This window comes from Halichoerus grypus, chromosome X, assembly GCF_964656455.1.
Source record: "Halichoerus grypus chromosome X, mHalGry1.hap1.1, whole genome shotgun sequence".
Lineage (NCBI taxonomy): Eukaryota > Metazoa > Chordata > Mammalia > Carnivora > Phocidae > Halichoerus > Halichoerus grypus.
In genome coordinates this window covers 63,231,560-63,248,868 of record NC_135727.1, presented here as the reverse complement: position 1 = coordinate 63,248,868, position 17,309 = coordinate 63,231,560, and the positions used below count along the sequence as shown (strand labels likewise).

The 17,309-nt window shown below is 37.4% G+C and overlaps 1 protein-coding gene across 1 annotated transcript; it reads right to left on the bottom strand.

The window, feature by feature from the left end:
• Window positions 1–5,469: 5,469 nt before the first annotated feature.
• LOC144380391 (charged multivesicular body protein 1B2-like) lies at window positions 5,470–16,885 on the bottom strand (the record flags this gene model as incomplete). The annotated part of the gene is made up of 4 exons (XM_078064026.1): window positions 5,470–5,517; window positions 16,104–16,209; window positions 16,303–16,370; window positions 16,742–16,885. Coding segments are annotated over 4 exons (366 nt in total), but the record flags the coding sequence as incomplete, so codon positions are not given.
• Window positions 16,886–17,309: the final 424 nt, after the last annotated feature.

Genomic DNA, 17,309 nt, shown 5'->3' with positions numbered 1-17,309 from the left:
TTCTCCAGCTCCTTTAGGTATAAGGTTAGCTTGTGTATTTGAGATTTTTCTAATCTTTTGAGAGAGGCTTGGATGGCTATGTGTTTCCCCCTTAGGACTGACTTTGCAGTATCATATAGGTTTTGGACCAACGTGTTTTCATTCACATTAGTTTGCATGAATTGTTTAAGTTTTTCTTTACTTTCCTGGTTGATCCATTCATTCTTTTTTTTTTTTTTTAAGATTTTATTTATTTATCTGAGAGAGAGAATGGGAGACAGAGAGCATGAGAGGGGAAGGGTCAGAGGGAGAAGCAGACCCCCTGCTGAGCAGGGAGCCCGATGTGGGACTCGATCCCGGGACTCCAGAATCATGACCTGAGCCAAAGGCAGTTGCTTAACCAACTGAGCCACCCAGGCGCCCTGATCCATTCATTCTTTATCATGATGCTCTTTAACTTCCAAGTGTTTGAATTCCTTCCAAATGTTTTCTTATGATTGAGTTCCAGTTTCAAAGCATTGTGGTCTGAAAATATTCAGGGAATAATCTCAATGTTTAGGTATCAGTTGAGATCTGATTTGTGACCCAGTATGTGGTCAGTTCTGGAGAGAGTTCTGTGTGCACTCGAGAAGAATGAGTATTCTGTTGTTTTAGGATGGAATGTTTTGTACATTATGTATGATGTTCATCTGGCCCATTGTGTCTTTCAAAGCCCTTGTCTCTTTGTTGATCTTTTGCTCAGATTATCTGTCCATTACTGTGAGTAGAGTGTTGAGGTCTCCAACTATTAATGTATTATTATCAATATGTTTCTTTATTTTGGTTATTGATTGGTTTATATAATTAGCTGTTCCCATGTTGGGGGCATAGATATATTCAATTGTTAGATCTTCTTGTTGGATAGACCCTTTAAGTATAATATACTGTCCCTCTACATCTCTTATTATGGTCTTTGGATTAAAATCTAATTTGTCTGGTATGAGGATTGCCACCCCAGATTTCTTTTGAGGTCCATTAGTATGTTAAATTGTTCCTCATCCCCTCACTTTCAATCTGGATGTGTCTTTAGGTTCAAAATGTGTCTCTTGTGGACAGTATATGGATGGGTCCTGCTTTTTTATCCAATCTGCAGCCCTGTTTCTTTTGATGGAAGCATTCAGCCCATTTGCATTTAGATAACTATTGAAAGATATGAATTTAGTGCCATTTTATTACTTGTAAAGTCCCTGTTTTTCTAGATTTTCTGTTTCTTTCTCGTCTGTGTGACTTTTGGGGTCTCTCTTCATTTACAGATTTTCCCCTTAATATTTCTTGTATGGTTGGCTTGGTGACCACATATTCTTTTAGTTTCTGCCTGTCCTGAATGCTCTTTATCTCTCCATCCATTCTGAATGACAGCCTTGCTGGACAAAGTATTCTTGGCTGCATGCTCTTTTCATTTAGTACCCTGAATATGTCTTGCCAGCCCCTTCTTGCTTGCCAGGTTTTTGTGGACAGGTCTGATGTTATTCTAATGTTCCTTTCTCCATATTTAAGGAAACTCCTTTCCCTGGCTATTCTCAGTATTGCTTCCTTGGCTGTAAAATTTGCAAGTCACTATTATATGTTGGGATGTTGATTTATTTTTATTGATTTTGGCAGGGGTCCTCTCTGCCTCTTGGACTCAAATGCTTGTTTCCTTCGCCAGATTAGGCAAGTTCTCAGCTATGATTTCCTCAAATATACCTTCTAGCCCTCTCTCTCTCTTCACCCTTTTGGGGATCCCAATAATTCTGACACTGGAATGTTTTATGGCATCATTAATCTCTGCAATCCTTTTCTCATGTGCTACTAGCGGCCTATCTCTGTTTTCCTCTACTTCCTTCTTTTCCATCAGCTTATTTTCTAGATCACTGATTAGTTATTCTGCCTCATTTGCCCTGGCTGCTAGAGTATCCTGTTTAGACTGCATCTCATTCATAGCATTTTCTAGCTTGGCCTGATTGATCTCGTTTCTGCTCTTAGAGATTGTATATTGTCACTAATGCTCTTTTCAAGCCTGGCTATTGACTAGATGATTGCTATCCTGAATTCTATCTGTGACATTTTGCTTATATCCATATCTGTTGGTTCTGTGGCAGAAGACATTGTCTCTGGTTCTTTTCTTTGTTGAGAGTTCCTCCTCCAACTCATTCTGTTGAGGGATGTTTGAGTGAGTGAGCAGAGTCCAAAATATCAACCACAACCCAAGCCAAGATGCACCGTAGCAAAATCTGGAGCAGACAGAAGCCACCACCGAAAAAACAAAGCCAAAATGAAACAGAAGACTAAAATTTATGAAATTAAATAATAAATAAAGGAGGGGTGAGGGGAAGGGGTCTATAATCTCTCAGTGTGGACAAAGCAGGGTATTTCTATTATTCCTGGTGTATTTTGGTCTGTGTGTTAGAGGACATACTTCCCAAAATTACAAGGAAAATAAAACTTGTATATATATAAAGGACTACAATAAAGCATATATCTATAAAAATATAGGTGTGAAAAAATACAAGTTAAAAAGCTACTATGAAATATATGTTGATATAATACACATTTAGTTGAAATGAGAAAAATGTAAAAAGAAAAACAGAGTAAAAGCATAAGAAAAAGAAAAAAAATTATCTGAAAAATAAACCATGAGGCAATGCCTGAAGCTCAATATACTATTTTCCTCTGGCATTGGGATTTTACAGTATTATGGGATCCATAGGGTTGTTGTCCTCTTGTTCTTCCAGGCTGTCTTCTGGGGGAGGTGTTTGCCGTGCTTTTTTTCAGGTAACCCTGCTTGGGCGGAGTTGCCCTGCCCCCCTTTCCGCGGGATGGGCTCAGTGGAAATTGGTCTTCTGTGCTTTTGTTCCCTGGAGGCTTTCCGTGTCTCTTCTGAGGGTCAGAGCAAAAATTATTTCACTCAAACCTCTGGCCCAGAGCAGAGAAATCGCAGTCTGCTCTCTTCACTAAGCCCTCCAGGACAGTCTCCATTTCTCTATATGGCACTGAAAATCACAGCCTTCCGTGGTGAGCACCCACAGTGACTCTCTCAGAGGTCATCCCAAGGGCCCAGGAATGTCCCTGCCCTTTATGCTTCTAAAACCATGAGTGGTCGCAGGCTTGCTTGCACACCTGCAGCTCCTGGATCTTATCTGGGCGCTGCTCTAAAACCCTTTCCCAGCTGCTACCACTCTGAGAGTTTTTGCTGGGTCATGATCCCATGCTCCTGATTTTTTCAGCCTGCTCACGAGAAGAGTGATTCTCAAATGGCCCAGCTTGCAGTTTATGGTGATCCAAGCTGAAAGACCCTTCCTGGGCTCACTGACCATAACCTCCTTCCTAGCTCCACTGCCTGGGTACTTTGCTGGTCCAGGAAGCCCCTTTGGTTCTGAGGCTTCTCCTATCCCATGACCACAATGCTCTACCTAGAATTCTGCCTTTTCATTTCCAGAGCCCCTTTCAGAGAGGGATATCACTCCCTAGAGCAGATTTCTAAGGGTTCTGATTTTGGGCTCTGGTGTTCTATTACATTCCAGGAGCCAGCTTATGAAGGCTCCCTCCCCATTCTGTTTATCTTCCAATATCTCCCCGCAGATTCACGATTCCACACTTCCTACCTTGCAGAAAGCAGTGTCTTTCTGCTTGTAGAGATCCAGATATATATTCTTACATCTCAGGCTGATTTCGTGGGTGTTCAGAATGGTTTGGTAGGTATTCAGCTAAATTCAGGGGACCATATGAAATAGGGCCCCCTACTCCTCCACCATGCTGCCTCCAGAATCAACAGATTGTTATTTAAAAGTTAATGATATGCTATATTAAAATGTGTTGAGGGAATCACAAACTCAAGCAGAATCTGAATACTTAAACATCTTTAAGGATGGGCAATTAGTATTTTGACATCAGTGGAACCACTGCTCCAGTCACCACCCATTATTGATATAACACATCTCTCTCAATTTTGACCCACTCATCCAAAGAATATTTGCTCTAAATCTTGTCATGAAATTGTCTACAGAACTTGGTTTTCTGCTGAAAGTCAGCAAGGCTGCAATGTGGCAATGCCCCTTTTACAAGACCTCTCTTGCTGTATTTTCAAGTCCAATCTTCTCACTTAGTCTTTGGTAGGAACAGAAACAAGTCCTTAGCCCCATATTCTTAAGATGGAATATTCTGACACACAATGCCTTAGTACCCTATATAATACTTAACGAAAGTCATCTTTCTTGCTACCTACCTGTTGGTATGTAGGCTATATCAGGATAGTAAGCAAACTACTGTACAACCTAACCTCCAGCCCTGTTCTCAATTACTGCAATCCTGACTTATTAAACTGGGTTTTAATTTACTAAAGATACATTAGTGATAATAAAGTGCTGATAAAGTTAATTGTTCATATTGATCAGAAATTAGCTTAGGCACTAGAATAATATCCAACAACTCTAGTTTCCAGGTGTCTACATATCTTCTCTTCCCAGGAGAAACAGAGTACATAAAACATATTTCAATCTATTACTCTACCTTTGATGATAAAGTATAAAACTTCAGTATCACCCAGTTTTACTTTTTATCTTTGAAAAAAACCATTTTTTTATTCTTTATTACAATGTTCTCTTGAGCTAAATAACATACCAGAAAATGCTGATATAACATGACAGATATTATCATGGCCAAGTCATTCCCCTGAAACATGAAGGGCTTGAAGTAAACAGCCCATTAACAGATACCCTATTTCTAATAACAGTACCACAAACAGTGTCAATTATTTACCTTTATAAAAAATTAGTGACCTTCTGCAATGAAGCAATGTTGCCATGTTTTGAACCCTTTGAATATTTTGCACATATTTCTCAGATTGCAGGACTCAAACTGGGCTTAAAACATATTGGCTTGATCACAGCAGAATTCTTTTGGAAGATCTTTTATTTATTTATTTATAAAGATTTTATTTATTTATTTGAGAGAGAGTGAAAGCAAGAGAGATCACAGAGGGAGAGGGAGAAGCAGACTCGCCTCTGAATGGAGAGCCTGATGCAGGACTTGATCCCAGGACCCTGGGATCATGACATGAGCCAAAGGCAGTCGCTTAACTGACTGAGCCACCCAGGCGCCCCTTGGAAGATCTTTTAAAAGAAATCCAAACATTTTATATATGTTGAATAGAGAAGGTACTGAAGGTATTGAGGAAATGTTTCAAAATTCCCGCCTCCCTGAGTCACCTTCCTCCATTTCTTATCACACACAAAATGAATGCCTCTCCAGAGATTTTTAAGAAAATACTAGGATGATTTAAACAGAGTGACACTTTTAGGAGCATGGCAAAATGCAGGATGACTGCTTCAAAGGCTTACCAATACTAAATTGTAGGGTCAAAAATCTAACTCTGACCATTTGTGGTAAAGACAAATTTCTTTATCCACATTACATAATTTTAGGACCTCTAGATATTAAATCAAGATTATCTAAAAGCACTCAATTAAATTCTTACCCAGCATCATCTACCATTTCTTGAAGGAGCACATCTACTTGGTTCTAGAATAAGAAAAAATAATTTGTATTTTAATGGCATTTACTGTTTGGGCAGTTTTTCTTTCAGATTTAGTTTTAAAAAGGGGAAACTGGTCTACAATTCTTAAAAGAAACCTTTAAAAAATAATTTTTACCAGCAGAGGGAGCTAAATTTCAGAAAATAATTATTTCTCAATAATGTTAAAATTATAAAGCCTTCAATTCTGAGGTTATATGAAAAATATTAGCAGTGCTATTCACATATAATTTTAATCTGAGTAATGCAGCTCTCTTTAATGCAGTGAACCAATTCTTAAGCTCTATTTTAGCCCACTTTGCTTATTTTTTTTTCCTTTTTTCAAATTTGTAATTGAATGTCAGTTAAAATACAGTGTAATATTAGCTTCAGGTGTAGAATTTAGCTATTCATCACTTACATATAATTCCCAGTGCACATCACAGCAACTGCCGTCCTCCTTAATACTCACCACCCATTTAACCCATTCCACTGCCCACCTCCCCTCCAATAACCCTCAGTTTGTTCTCTATAGTTGAGAGTCGACTTTCTGGTTTGCCACTCTTAATTTTTTGACCCCTATATTCATCTGTTTTGTTTATTAAATTGCACATATGAGTCAAATCATATGGTATTTGTCTTTCTCTGATTTATTTCACTTAGCGTGATACTCTCTAACTCATTCTCATCATTGCAAATAGTAAGATTTCATTCTTTCTTATGGCTATATTCCATTGTGTGTGGGGGGGTTATCTATATATAGATAGATAGACACATATACATCTATCTATCTATCTATCATCTATCTATCATCTATCTATCATCTATATATCTATTGAGAGACAACCACATACACATATACAACTTTATTTATTTGAGAGGAAGAGAGCATGTGAACATGCCAATGGGGGAATGGGCAAAGGGAAAGGGAGAGAACCTCAAGCAGACTCCTTGCTGAGTGTGGAGTCTGACAAGGGGCTTGATCTTACAACCCAGAGATCATAACTTGAACCAAAATCAAGAGTTGGATGCTTAACCAACTGAGCCACCCAGGTGCCACTATATACCATATCTTCTTTATCCATTCATCAGTAGATCGATATTTGGGCTCTCTCCATAATTTGGCTATTGTTGATAATGGTGCTATAAATACAGGGGTGCATGGATCCCTTTGAATCAGTATTTTTGTATCCTTTGTGTAAATACCTAGTAGTACAACTGCTGGGTTGTAGGGTAATTCTATTTTTAACTTCTTGAGGAAACTCCATACTATTTTCCAAAGTGGCTACAACCAGTTTGCATTCGCAACTACAGTGTAAAAGGGTTCCCCTTTCTCTGCATCCTTGCCAACACCTGTTGTTACCTATGTTCTTAATTTTAGCCATTCTGACTGGTGTGAGGTGATATCTCATTGTTGTTTTAATTCGTATTTCCCTGATGATGAGGGATGTTGAGCAACTTTTCATGTGTCTGTTATAACGTCTTCTTTGGAAAAACATCTATTCGTGTCTTCTGCTCATTTTTAAACTAGATTATTTGTTTTTTGGGTGTTGAGTTTTATAAGTTCTTTATATTTTTTGGATACCCCAACCCTTTATCAGATATCTCATTTGCAAATATATTCTCCCATTCCAAGGTTGCCTTTTAGTTTTGTTAATTGTTTCCTTTGCTGTGCAGAAGCTTTTTATCTTAATGATGTCCCAACAGTCTATTATTATTGTTTCCCTTGTCTCGGGATACATATCCAGAAAGAAGTTGCTACAGCCGATGTCAAAGAAGTTACTGCCTGTGTTCTCCTCTAGGATTTTGGTGGATTCCTGTCTCACATTTAGGTCTTTCATCCATTTTGATTTTTTTTTTGTATGTGTGTGCATGATGTAAGAAAGTGGTCCAGTTTCATTCTTTCACATGTTGATGTCCAGTTTTCCCAACATTGTTTGTTGAAGAGACTTTTTCCCATTGGATATTCCTTCCTGCTTTGTCAAATATTAGTTGACCATATAGTTGTGGGTCCATTTCTGGGTTTCCTATTCAGTTCCATTAATCTATGTCTCTGTTTTTATGACAGTACTATATTGTTTGATCACTACAGCTTTGTAATATAACGTGATGTCTGGAATTGTGATGCCTCTAGCATTGTTTTTTATTATTTTTTTTAAGATTGCTTTGGCTATTTGGGGTCTTTTGTGGTACCATACAAATTTTAGGATTGTGTGTTCTAGCTCTGTGAAAAATACGGTGGTATTTTGATAGGGATTGCACTTCATGTGTAGATTGCTTTAGGTAGTATAGACATTTTAAAAATATTTCTTCTTCCAATCCAAAAACATGGAATATTTTTCCATTTCTTTGTGTCATGTTCAATTTATTTCATAAGTGTTTTATAGATTTTAGAGTACAGTTCTTTTACCTCTTTGGTTAGGTTTATTCCTCGGTATCTTTGGTTTTTAGTGCAATTGTAAGTGGGATGGATTCCTTGATTTCTCTTTCTGCTGCTTCATTATTGGTGTATAGAAATTCAACACATTCCTTTATGTTGATTTTGTATCTTGAGACATTACTTTATTCATGTATCAGTTCTAGCAATTCTTTGATGGTGTCTTTTGGGTTTTCTATATAGAGTATCATGTCATCCACAAATAATGAACGTTTGACTTCTTACTTGCTGATCTGGATGCTTTTACTTCTTTTTCTTGTCTGTTTGCTGTGGCTAGGACTTCCAGTAGAATGTTGAATAGAAGTGACAAGAGTGGACATCCATGTCTTATTCCTGACCATAGAGGAAAAGCTCTTAGTTTTTCCCTATTGAGGATAATACTAACTGTGAGTTTTTCATATATGGCCACTATGATGTTGAGGTATGTTCCCTCTATCCCTACTTTTATGAGGGTTATCATGAATGAATTCTGTACTTTGCCAAATGTTTTTTGTGCATGTATTAAGAGGATCATATGGTTCTTATCCTTACTTTTATTAATGTAGTGTACCACATTGATTTATCTATGAATATTGAATCACCCTTGCAGCTGAGAAACAAACTCCACTTAATCATGGTGACTGATTCTTTTAACGTACTGTTTGATTTGGTTTCCAAATATTTTCTTGAGAATTTTTGCATCCATGATCATCAGTGAAATTGGCCTGTAAGTCTCATTTTTTGTGGAGTTTTTGTCTGGTTTTTGGAATCAGGGTAATGTTGGCCTCATGAAGGAGTTTGGAAGGTTTCCTTCCATATCATATTTTTTGGAATACTTTGAAAAGAATAGGTATTAACTCTTTTATAAATGTTGGGTAGAATTCACCTGTGAAGCCATCTAGCCCTGGCCTTTTGTTTGTTGGGAGATTTTTGGTTACTAATTCAATTTCTTTGGTGGTTATTGGTCTGTTCAATTTTTCTATTTATTCTTGTTTAAGTTTTGGTAGTTTATACATTCCTAGGAATGTATCCATTTCTTTCAGATTGTCTTAATTTATGGCATGTAAGTTTTTTTAAATTTAATTTTATTATGTTAATCACCATACATCATTACTTTTTGATGTAGTGTTAAGTTTTTAGTAATATTCTCTTATAATTATTTTTACTTCTGTGGTGGTGGTTGTTATTTCTCCTCTCTCATTTGTGATTTTATTTATTTGGGTCATTTCTCTTTTCTTTTGATAAGTCTGGCTAATGGTTTATCAATTAATTTTTTCAATGAACCAGCTACTGGCTTCATTGATCTCTTGTACTGTTTTTTTTTAGTTACTATTTCATTTAATTTTGCTCTAATCTTTACTATTTCCATTCTTCTGATGGCTTTAGGCTTCATTTGTTTTTCTTTCTCTAGCTCCTTTGGGTGTAAAGTCAGTTGTTCATTTGAGATTTTTTTCTTGCTTCCTGTGAAAGCTATTGTATTGATATTTACTTCCCTTTTATGACTGCTTTTGCTGCATCTCAAAGATTTTGGACCATCATGTTTTCATTTTCATTTGTTTCCATGTATATTTTTTAAAGTTCTTTAATTTCCTGGTTGACCCATTCATTCCTTAGTACCATGTTGATTAACCTCCATGTATTTGTGGTCTTTCCAAATTGTTTCCTGTGGTTGACTTCAAGTTTCATAGTGTTGTGGTTAGAAAATATTCATGGTACAATCTCAATATTTTTTGTACTTGTGGAAGCCTGATTTATGACCTAGAATGTGATCTATTCTGGAGAATGTCCCATGTGCACTTGAAAAGAATATGTATTCTGCCACTTTAGGATGAAATATTCTGAATATATGTTAAGTCCATCTGGTCCAGTGTGTCATTCAAAGCTATTGTTTCCTTGTGGATTTTCTATTTAGATGATCTGTCCATTGATACAAGTGGGGTGTTAAAGTCCCCTACTGCTACTGTATTATTATCAGTGAGTTCCTTTATGTTTGATATTAACTGTTATATATATTTGGGTGCTCCCAAGTTGGGGACATATTTACAATTGTTAGATCTTCTTGTTGGATAGTTCCCTTTATTATGATATAGTACCCTTCTTCAAATCTTGTTACAGTCTTTAGTTTAAAATCTAGTTTGTCTGATATAAATATTACTACTCTGGCATTGTTTTGACATCCAACTGCATGACAGATGGTTCTCCATCCCCTCACTTTCAATCTGCAGGTGTTTTTAGGTCTAAAATGAGTCTCCTGTCTTCTTCTTTTATCCATGCTGACACTCTATATCTTTTGACTGGAGCATTTAGTCCATTTACATTCAGAGTAAGTATTGATAGTTATATATTTAGTGCCATTTTATTACTTGTTTTGTCATTGTTTTCAGAGATTCCCTCTGTTCCTTTCTAGTCTTTGTCACTTTTGGTCTTTCTTTCCCAAAGAGTCCTCATAATATTTCTTGTAAGGATGGTTTAGTGACCATGAACTCCTTTAGCTTGTTTTCTGGGAAACTCTTTATCTCTCCTATTCTGAATGATTGCCTTGCTGGATAGAGTATTCTTGGCTGCAGAATTTACCCAGTAAGCACATTCGATATATCATAGTGGTCTGGCTTGCTAAATTTCTGTAGAGATCTGCTGCTAACCTGATGTGTCTTCCCTTGTATGTTAGGGACTTCCTTTGTCTTGCTGCTTTTAGGATTTTCCCTTTATCAATACATTTTGCAAATTTAATTACAATATGTCTTGGTGTTGCCCTGCTTTTGTTGATTTTGATGGGACTTTTCTGTGCCGCTGGGACTTGGATGTCTGTTTCCTTTCCCAGATTAAGAAAGTTTTCAGCTATAATTTCCTCAAATACACCTTCTGTCCTCTTTTCTCTCTCTTCTTCTGGGACTCCTATGATATGAATGTTACTGTGTTTGATGGAGTCACTGAGTTCCCTAGGTCTCCTCCTGTGATCCATTATTCTCTCTTTTATTCAGCTTCATTGTTTTCCTTAATTCTATCTTCTATATCACTTATTCATTCCTCTGCTTTTTCCATCCTTGTGGTTATTACATCTAATTGGTTCCTTTTTTTTTAAGATTTTATTTATTTATTTGAGAGAAAATGAGAGAGAGGGAGAGCACGAGAGGGGGGAGGGTCAGAGGGAGAAGCAGACTCCCTGCCCAGCAGGGAGCCTGATGTGTGACTCGATCCTGGGACTCCAGGATCATGACCTGAGCCAAAGGTAGTCACTTTACCAACTGAGCCACCCAGGCGCCCCTATCTAATTGGTTTCTAATATCAGATATTGCATTTTTCACTTTTGCCAGATTGTTTTTTTAACTCTTGTAACTCTATAGTATGGGTCTCACTCATGTCTTCCATGCTTTTCTCAAGCCCAGTGAGTATCCTTATGGATGTTGCTTCAAATTCTGTATCAGGCCTATTACTTATATCTGTTTAGATTAGATCTCTGGCTGTGACCTTTGTGTGTTCTTGGGGGGGGGGGTGAATTCCTCCATCTTGACATTTTGTCTAGGTCTCTTTCTTCTGTATATTAGAAAACCCTGTTATGTTTCCTACTCTTGTGAGTAGTGGCTATAGAAAAATAGGTCATATAATGCCCAGGGCCTGGAATTTCAGAAAGCGTCTTTGGTATGTGCTACATGCACTCTGCTGCTGTGTTTTGGCTACTCTGTGCTTCAGGTTATTCATCTGTAGAGACTCTCCTTGCCTGCAGTGGACAGTCTTTGGACCTTGGCCAGAGTGTGACGAGTTTTAACTAGGTTTGTTCTGGTCTGCTTCTTAAATGAGACCTGATGTTATTTCCACTAGAACTGAAGCTCTGCAGAACTGTACAGTCAGTAGACATGGTAAAGGGTGGAGGGGTTTGTGCTGGTCTTCTGGAAAGGGGCCCATGGTGCTGGTCCTTAGGCACACTTGCCCAAGACATGCAGTACCAGCAGAGCCCAGGAGGGTGGAACCTGCTGTAAGTAGGTTAGGCAGCCAGTGTTGGTGTTGTACTCTTTACTGGAGTTGGTTTATCCTGAGGGGCGTGGGAGGGAGATGGTGTCAGCCCGCTCTTTTGTCCCTAGAGAGTGGTTTCCATGCTTGCTGGTCTCAGGGAAGGGCTCCCAGAAGAGCGAATAATTTCCCCTCATGTGTCCTATGTGTTTCTCAATCACTGTTTTCACACTCTCTGTCTCTGGGTTGCTTGTCTACCTGGAGCAGCACTTTGCACTGTGAACTCTATCATAGCCAAGCCTACTGATTTTCAAAACTCCAAACTTTAGGGACTTGGTGTGGTGGGGACCTGAGCTGGTCTTCTTGTGGAGGGTCTTGGCGCACTGGGAATGATGCAGGTTTGATCCAGAATGGCAGACCCACTAGAGCACAGGGGTGTGGGATTTGGAACAAAGCAGGCTAAACAGCCAGTGCCAGGTTAGCCACCCTCAGCTGGTGTCTCTGTGCCTATGCTGAGGGATAGGGAAGTGAAATGGCACCTGCTGGCTCCTTTGTCTCCAGGAACAATGCCACCTCTCACAGATACACTCCAAGGAGAGGAACAGCCCCCCCATTGTGCCTCAGGTGATCCTCAGATAACACCGTGTGCACTGTTTGCCTGCGTCTCACCAGGAGTGGGACTGCACTCTCACAACTCTATCCCAGAGAAGTCTACAGACCTCCAAAACTCCAAGCTTGGATCCCCGCTGGTTGTAAAAACTTAAAATATCAGCCCCTCTCATTTTTCCAGCCAATGACTTTAGGGAAGTGTTCTCCTTGTGTGCATCCTGTGCATTCCACTCTCTCTCACCTCTTTCCATAACCAGGGCTCCCTCCCCTGCACCACACCCACAATCTGTTTCTCCCCCAAACCTTGACTCTGCACTTCCTACCTTCCTCCGTGTGACCTTTTCTCTCTCTCTAGTTGTGCAGTTTGTTCTATCAAGTCCTCAGGTTGATTTTTTGGGTATTCAGAATGATTTGATAGTTATTTAGCCATGTTCGAGGGACCAGTTAAGCCTAGAGTCCTCCTACTATGTCGCCATCTTAGCTCTCTCTACTACCCACTTTGGCTGTATTTAAAGTGTAATAGATTTAAGTTTTAGATTAGTCATAACTTTTATTTCTGGTAGTTAATACTAATTTGATATTAAGAATTATTCTTTAAAAATATCTAGAATAACATTGTGTGCCAACTATACTTCAATAAAAATAATTTAAAAACATCTAGAGATGAATAAAATAATATAATATAAGGATTGAGATATTTACTACAGTACAGGAGTTCTCAGGTAATAGAATCTGATTAATAAAAAAAAACTGTTTTTTTATTTAGTTGTTAAAAATATTTTGGATACATAGGTGGAAATTTTAAGATAAGTCCCAGCTCTAATATTAATGGGGTGTATGATTTTAAGCAGGTCACTAACTTTGCTGTTTTGCCTTAGGTTTTCTTGTTCTTTCTTTCATTCACTTCAAAAACATTTCCAAATACAGAAAAAGTTCAGAAAATAATACATCAAATACTTACATGCACTTATATTTTGTTGTCTTCATATCTAAAATAACATTATTTTTAAAAATTTACTTAAATGGTATACTATATATACTATTTTGCAACTTGTTTTTCCCATTCAACTTTGTAAGATTTAATTTTATTGAGATCTAGAGATCTTGTTCATTCATTTTACCTCCTGTATAATACTGCTGTATATAAATACAATTGTATTTATCCATTTTATTTATGAACATTGACTTTTTCCCCTAATTATAGACAATGGTACATGAACATTCTCATGTACAGGTATCTTTGTATACATATGTAGGGGTTTCTGCAAATATAAATTTGGAAGTAGAAGCACTAGGTTATTGGTCACATGCATTTTTCATATACTCTGAGTTATTCAAGAAATATTAATTAAGCACCTATACTTTATTCCAGATACTGTTTTTAATTCATCAGTATCCTATATTAGAAGGTGATATGTACTATGGAGAAAAATAAAGCAGGGATGGCAGATAGGGAGTATATAGCACGGTGGGTATGCTGTTGATGCACTTTTAAGTAAGATGATCAGGGAAGACCTCACTCAGAAAATTACATTTGAATAAAGAACTGAAATGGGAATGGGAAATGAGGATGTCTGCAAGATGGAGGAAAAGCATTCAGGCAGAGGGAAGTGAAAGTGGAATGGTTTTTAGACAGAAATGTACTTGGTGTGTTTGGGAAATAACAAGGAGGCCAAGTACCTGAGTAAAGTAATGAGCAGTAATAGGAGATAAGGTCAGAAAAGTGGGGTGAGGCAGATCCCATAGAGTATTATAGGCCATTGTAAAGAATTTGGCTTTTGAGGCAGATGTGGAGCCACTAGAGGGTTTTGAGCAGAAGAATGATATGATAGGAGTTGTTTTAATAGGATCACCCTGGCTGCTAGCTTAAGAGCAGACTGTAGACATTACTAAATTGCTTTCCAAAGTGATATGCCAATTTAAATTCTAATTACTCATTAGCAGGGTATGAGAACTTGGGCAACTAAATGTGTTCAACCATATCTCTATTTCTTTTGTACATTTTGGTTGAGTTTTTATGAATAATGTTTTGTATATATTTGTCCCTAGTACTAGCACAATACCTAAAACAGAAGAAGGTGCTCAGCAAATGTTGGGTGAATGAATCTCAGGATTTTTCAGAGCTAAAGGGCATTTATATATCATCATATCCAACCCTTACATTTTACAGCTAAGGTAGTGAAGCCCAAGGTAGTGAATATCTTAAGGTCCCAAAGTTAATTAGTGGTAGAATAGGGATCAGAAACATAAGTGTCCTGACTTCCAAGTCATTTTTCCAATTCACCTGTTTCCTAAACTTGACTGATCATAAAATCACCTGCAGATCCTAAGGAACTTGAATAAGAATCAGAAACTCTAGGACAGTGCTTCTCAAACTCAGTGCATAGAGAATCTTGTTAAAATAATTCTGATTCAATGTCTGTGGATGGGGTCTGAATTTCTACATTCCTAAAGACCTCCAAGATTATACAGATGTTCCCAAATCTTGCACCACACTTGGGGGAAGCAAGGCTTTAGAGAAGATATAAAAGTAATGTCTAAATATATGCTCCCTATAACACATGCACATGATTTTTTTTCTTTTTCTTAACTCTCAAACCTAAATATAAGCATGTTCTCTTTTTATTTACCTAGTAAAACCAGTTATCTGAAGTATCATTTTGATGGATGGTTTTTGATTTCTTCCTAATCTATTTTGTAAATTATATTTTTTTTCCATATTAGCAACTGAAGCAGTGGTAACAAGTTCTTTGTTCATTTGATTAACCATGTGATAGGTGCTGGGATCAAAAAGAAGAGTGATAATGAAAGAAATTTTGTCTGAATTTCACAAAACTTTGTTACTTGCTCATGTCACATGCAAACTAGTTTCAAATGTTCTTTGTAGCACATCTCTGTCTAAGCTGTAGGTTTTAAAAACATCCTCATTTTATGAAAAATAATTGATCTTGCAATTAATTATTAATTATGCACCTGTGACTTGTGCATAGATAACACTCCTAAAGAGTAGATAAAGAAGCAGAAGAATATTTGCAATGAGATGAATTAGCGGAGGATTAGGATAATACCTAATACCCACTAGCACAGTAAGCCTCTAATGCAATGCCTTCATCATCAATAAATACCACTGGCAGCAAGGTAGAACCAAGTTCCAGACTTTCTAGACATGTGACCTAGTATACTTCTCAGAATTTTATTTTATTTTATTTTATTTTATTTTATTTTATTTTTAAGATTTTATTTATTTATTTGACAGAGAGAGACACAGCGAGAGAGGGAACACAAGCAGGGGGAGTGGGGGAAGGAGAAGCAGGCTTCCTGCCGAGCAGGGAGCCTGATGTGGGACTCGATCCCAGGATCCTGGGATCATGACCTGAGCCGAAGGCAGACGCTTAACGACTGAGCCACCCAGGCGCCCCAGAATTTTAAAACAAATAAGGGGATGTCATCTTCCAACATGTCCTCAGCATCCAGAGCAGAGCATAACTTACTTCCTTACTTGCATTTTGGGGATACACCATGTTTACTTCACATTCTGGAGAAGACTTAGGCCCACAAAGCCTTTATATCTTAAAGTTGCATAATTTTAAAAAGTTATCCTAAGTAGAAAACTATTCTTACTTGGGACATTGTTAGTGTTGTACTGCTACTCATTGTGTCTTCCATTTGTTGTGTTTGAACATCAAGTGTTTCAAATTGGTGTTCAAATTTGTCCATCCGCAGAAATCTATAAACAGAAATATAGATATAAGAAAAACTTACACTGAAAAGATGCTATCAGAACATCAAATAATTCTTTTTTTTTTCTTTTTATTTTCACTTTTCAAGGTTCATACTCTTCATTGTAGCACTCACAGACTTAACTATACCTGCCATGGAATTGGTTACCTACTGGGAGTATAAAAAAAGATTGAGCATCCTATAAGTAGTCTCAAAATGTATGGAGTCTTTTAAATATATAACTTACAGATCAACTTATGAAATTTGCTCTTTCCATAACAGTAAAAATACAATATGTTTCTGCTCTAGGCATTGACTATCATTTACTGATTCTTCATTGGAAGACAATTAATTAGACCTTAGTTTAAAAGCCACTACCAAAATAATTTTCCTAAGAACTTTGACTATGTCTCTCCTTCCCATGAAGGCCTTTATCAGCACCCTGTAGCACCTTGCAATAGATTTGGATTTCTGACAGCTCAATATGCTCACTAAACTTAAATCAATAGTTCCTATCTTTTAAAAATGTTAAGACTTACCTTGCCCATTGTTACTGCAGTTTGAACTCTGGTTGCCACAGCATCAAACCTAGCACTCATTGTCAAAAAAATAGTTGCTTGGCTCTTCTGGTGGATTGCATTTTCTGGTGGTTCTTCTGTATTGCCTTTCTGAATGGCCAGTTTTAAACAGAAAAAAAAAAAGGAAACAGTGGTAAAGACAAAGAACAAAGGTAAATATAGGCAAAGAGAGGAAGCAAAAGTATAGCCATTTTAAAAAACTTCCCGAAGTAGCCCATTTTTAATAATATTTAAGAGCTTTTACAATTAGTTTTTTAGGAAATAAGAGAATTTATACTTCCTCACTTTTTAAAAAAAATTCAATTTTATTTTATTATGTTATGTCACCATACAATACGTCATTAGTTTTTGATGTAGTGTTCCATGATTCATTGTTTTCGTATAACACCCAGTGCTCCATGCAGTATGTGCCCTCCTTAATACCCGTCACTGGGCTAATCCATTCCCCCACCCACCTCCTCTTTAAAACCCTCCATTTGTTTATCAGTCCATAGTCACTCATGGTTTGTCTCCCCCTCCGATTCCCCCA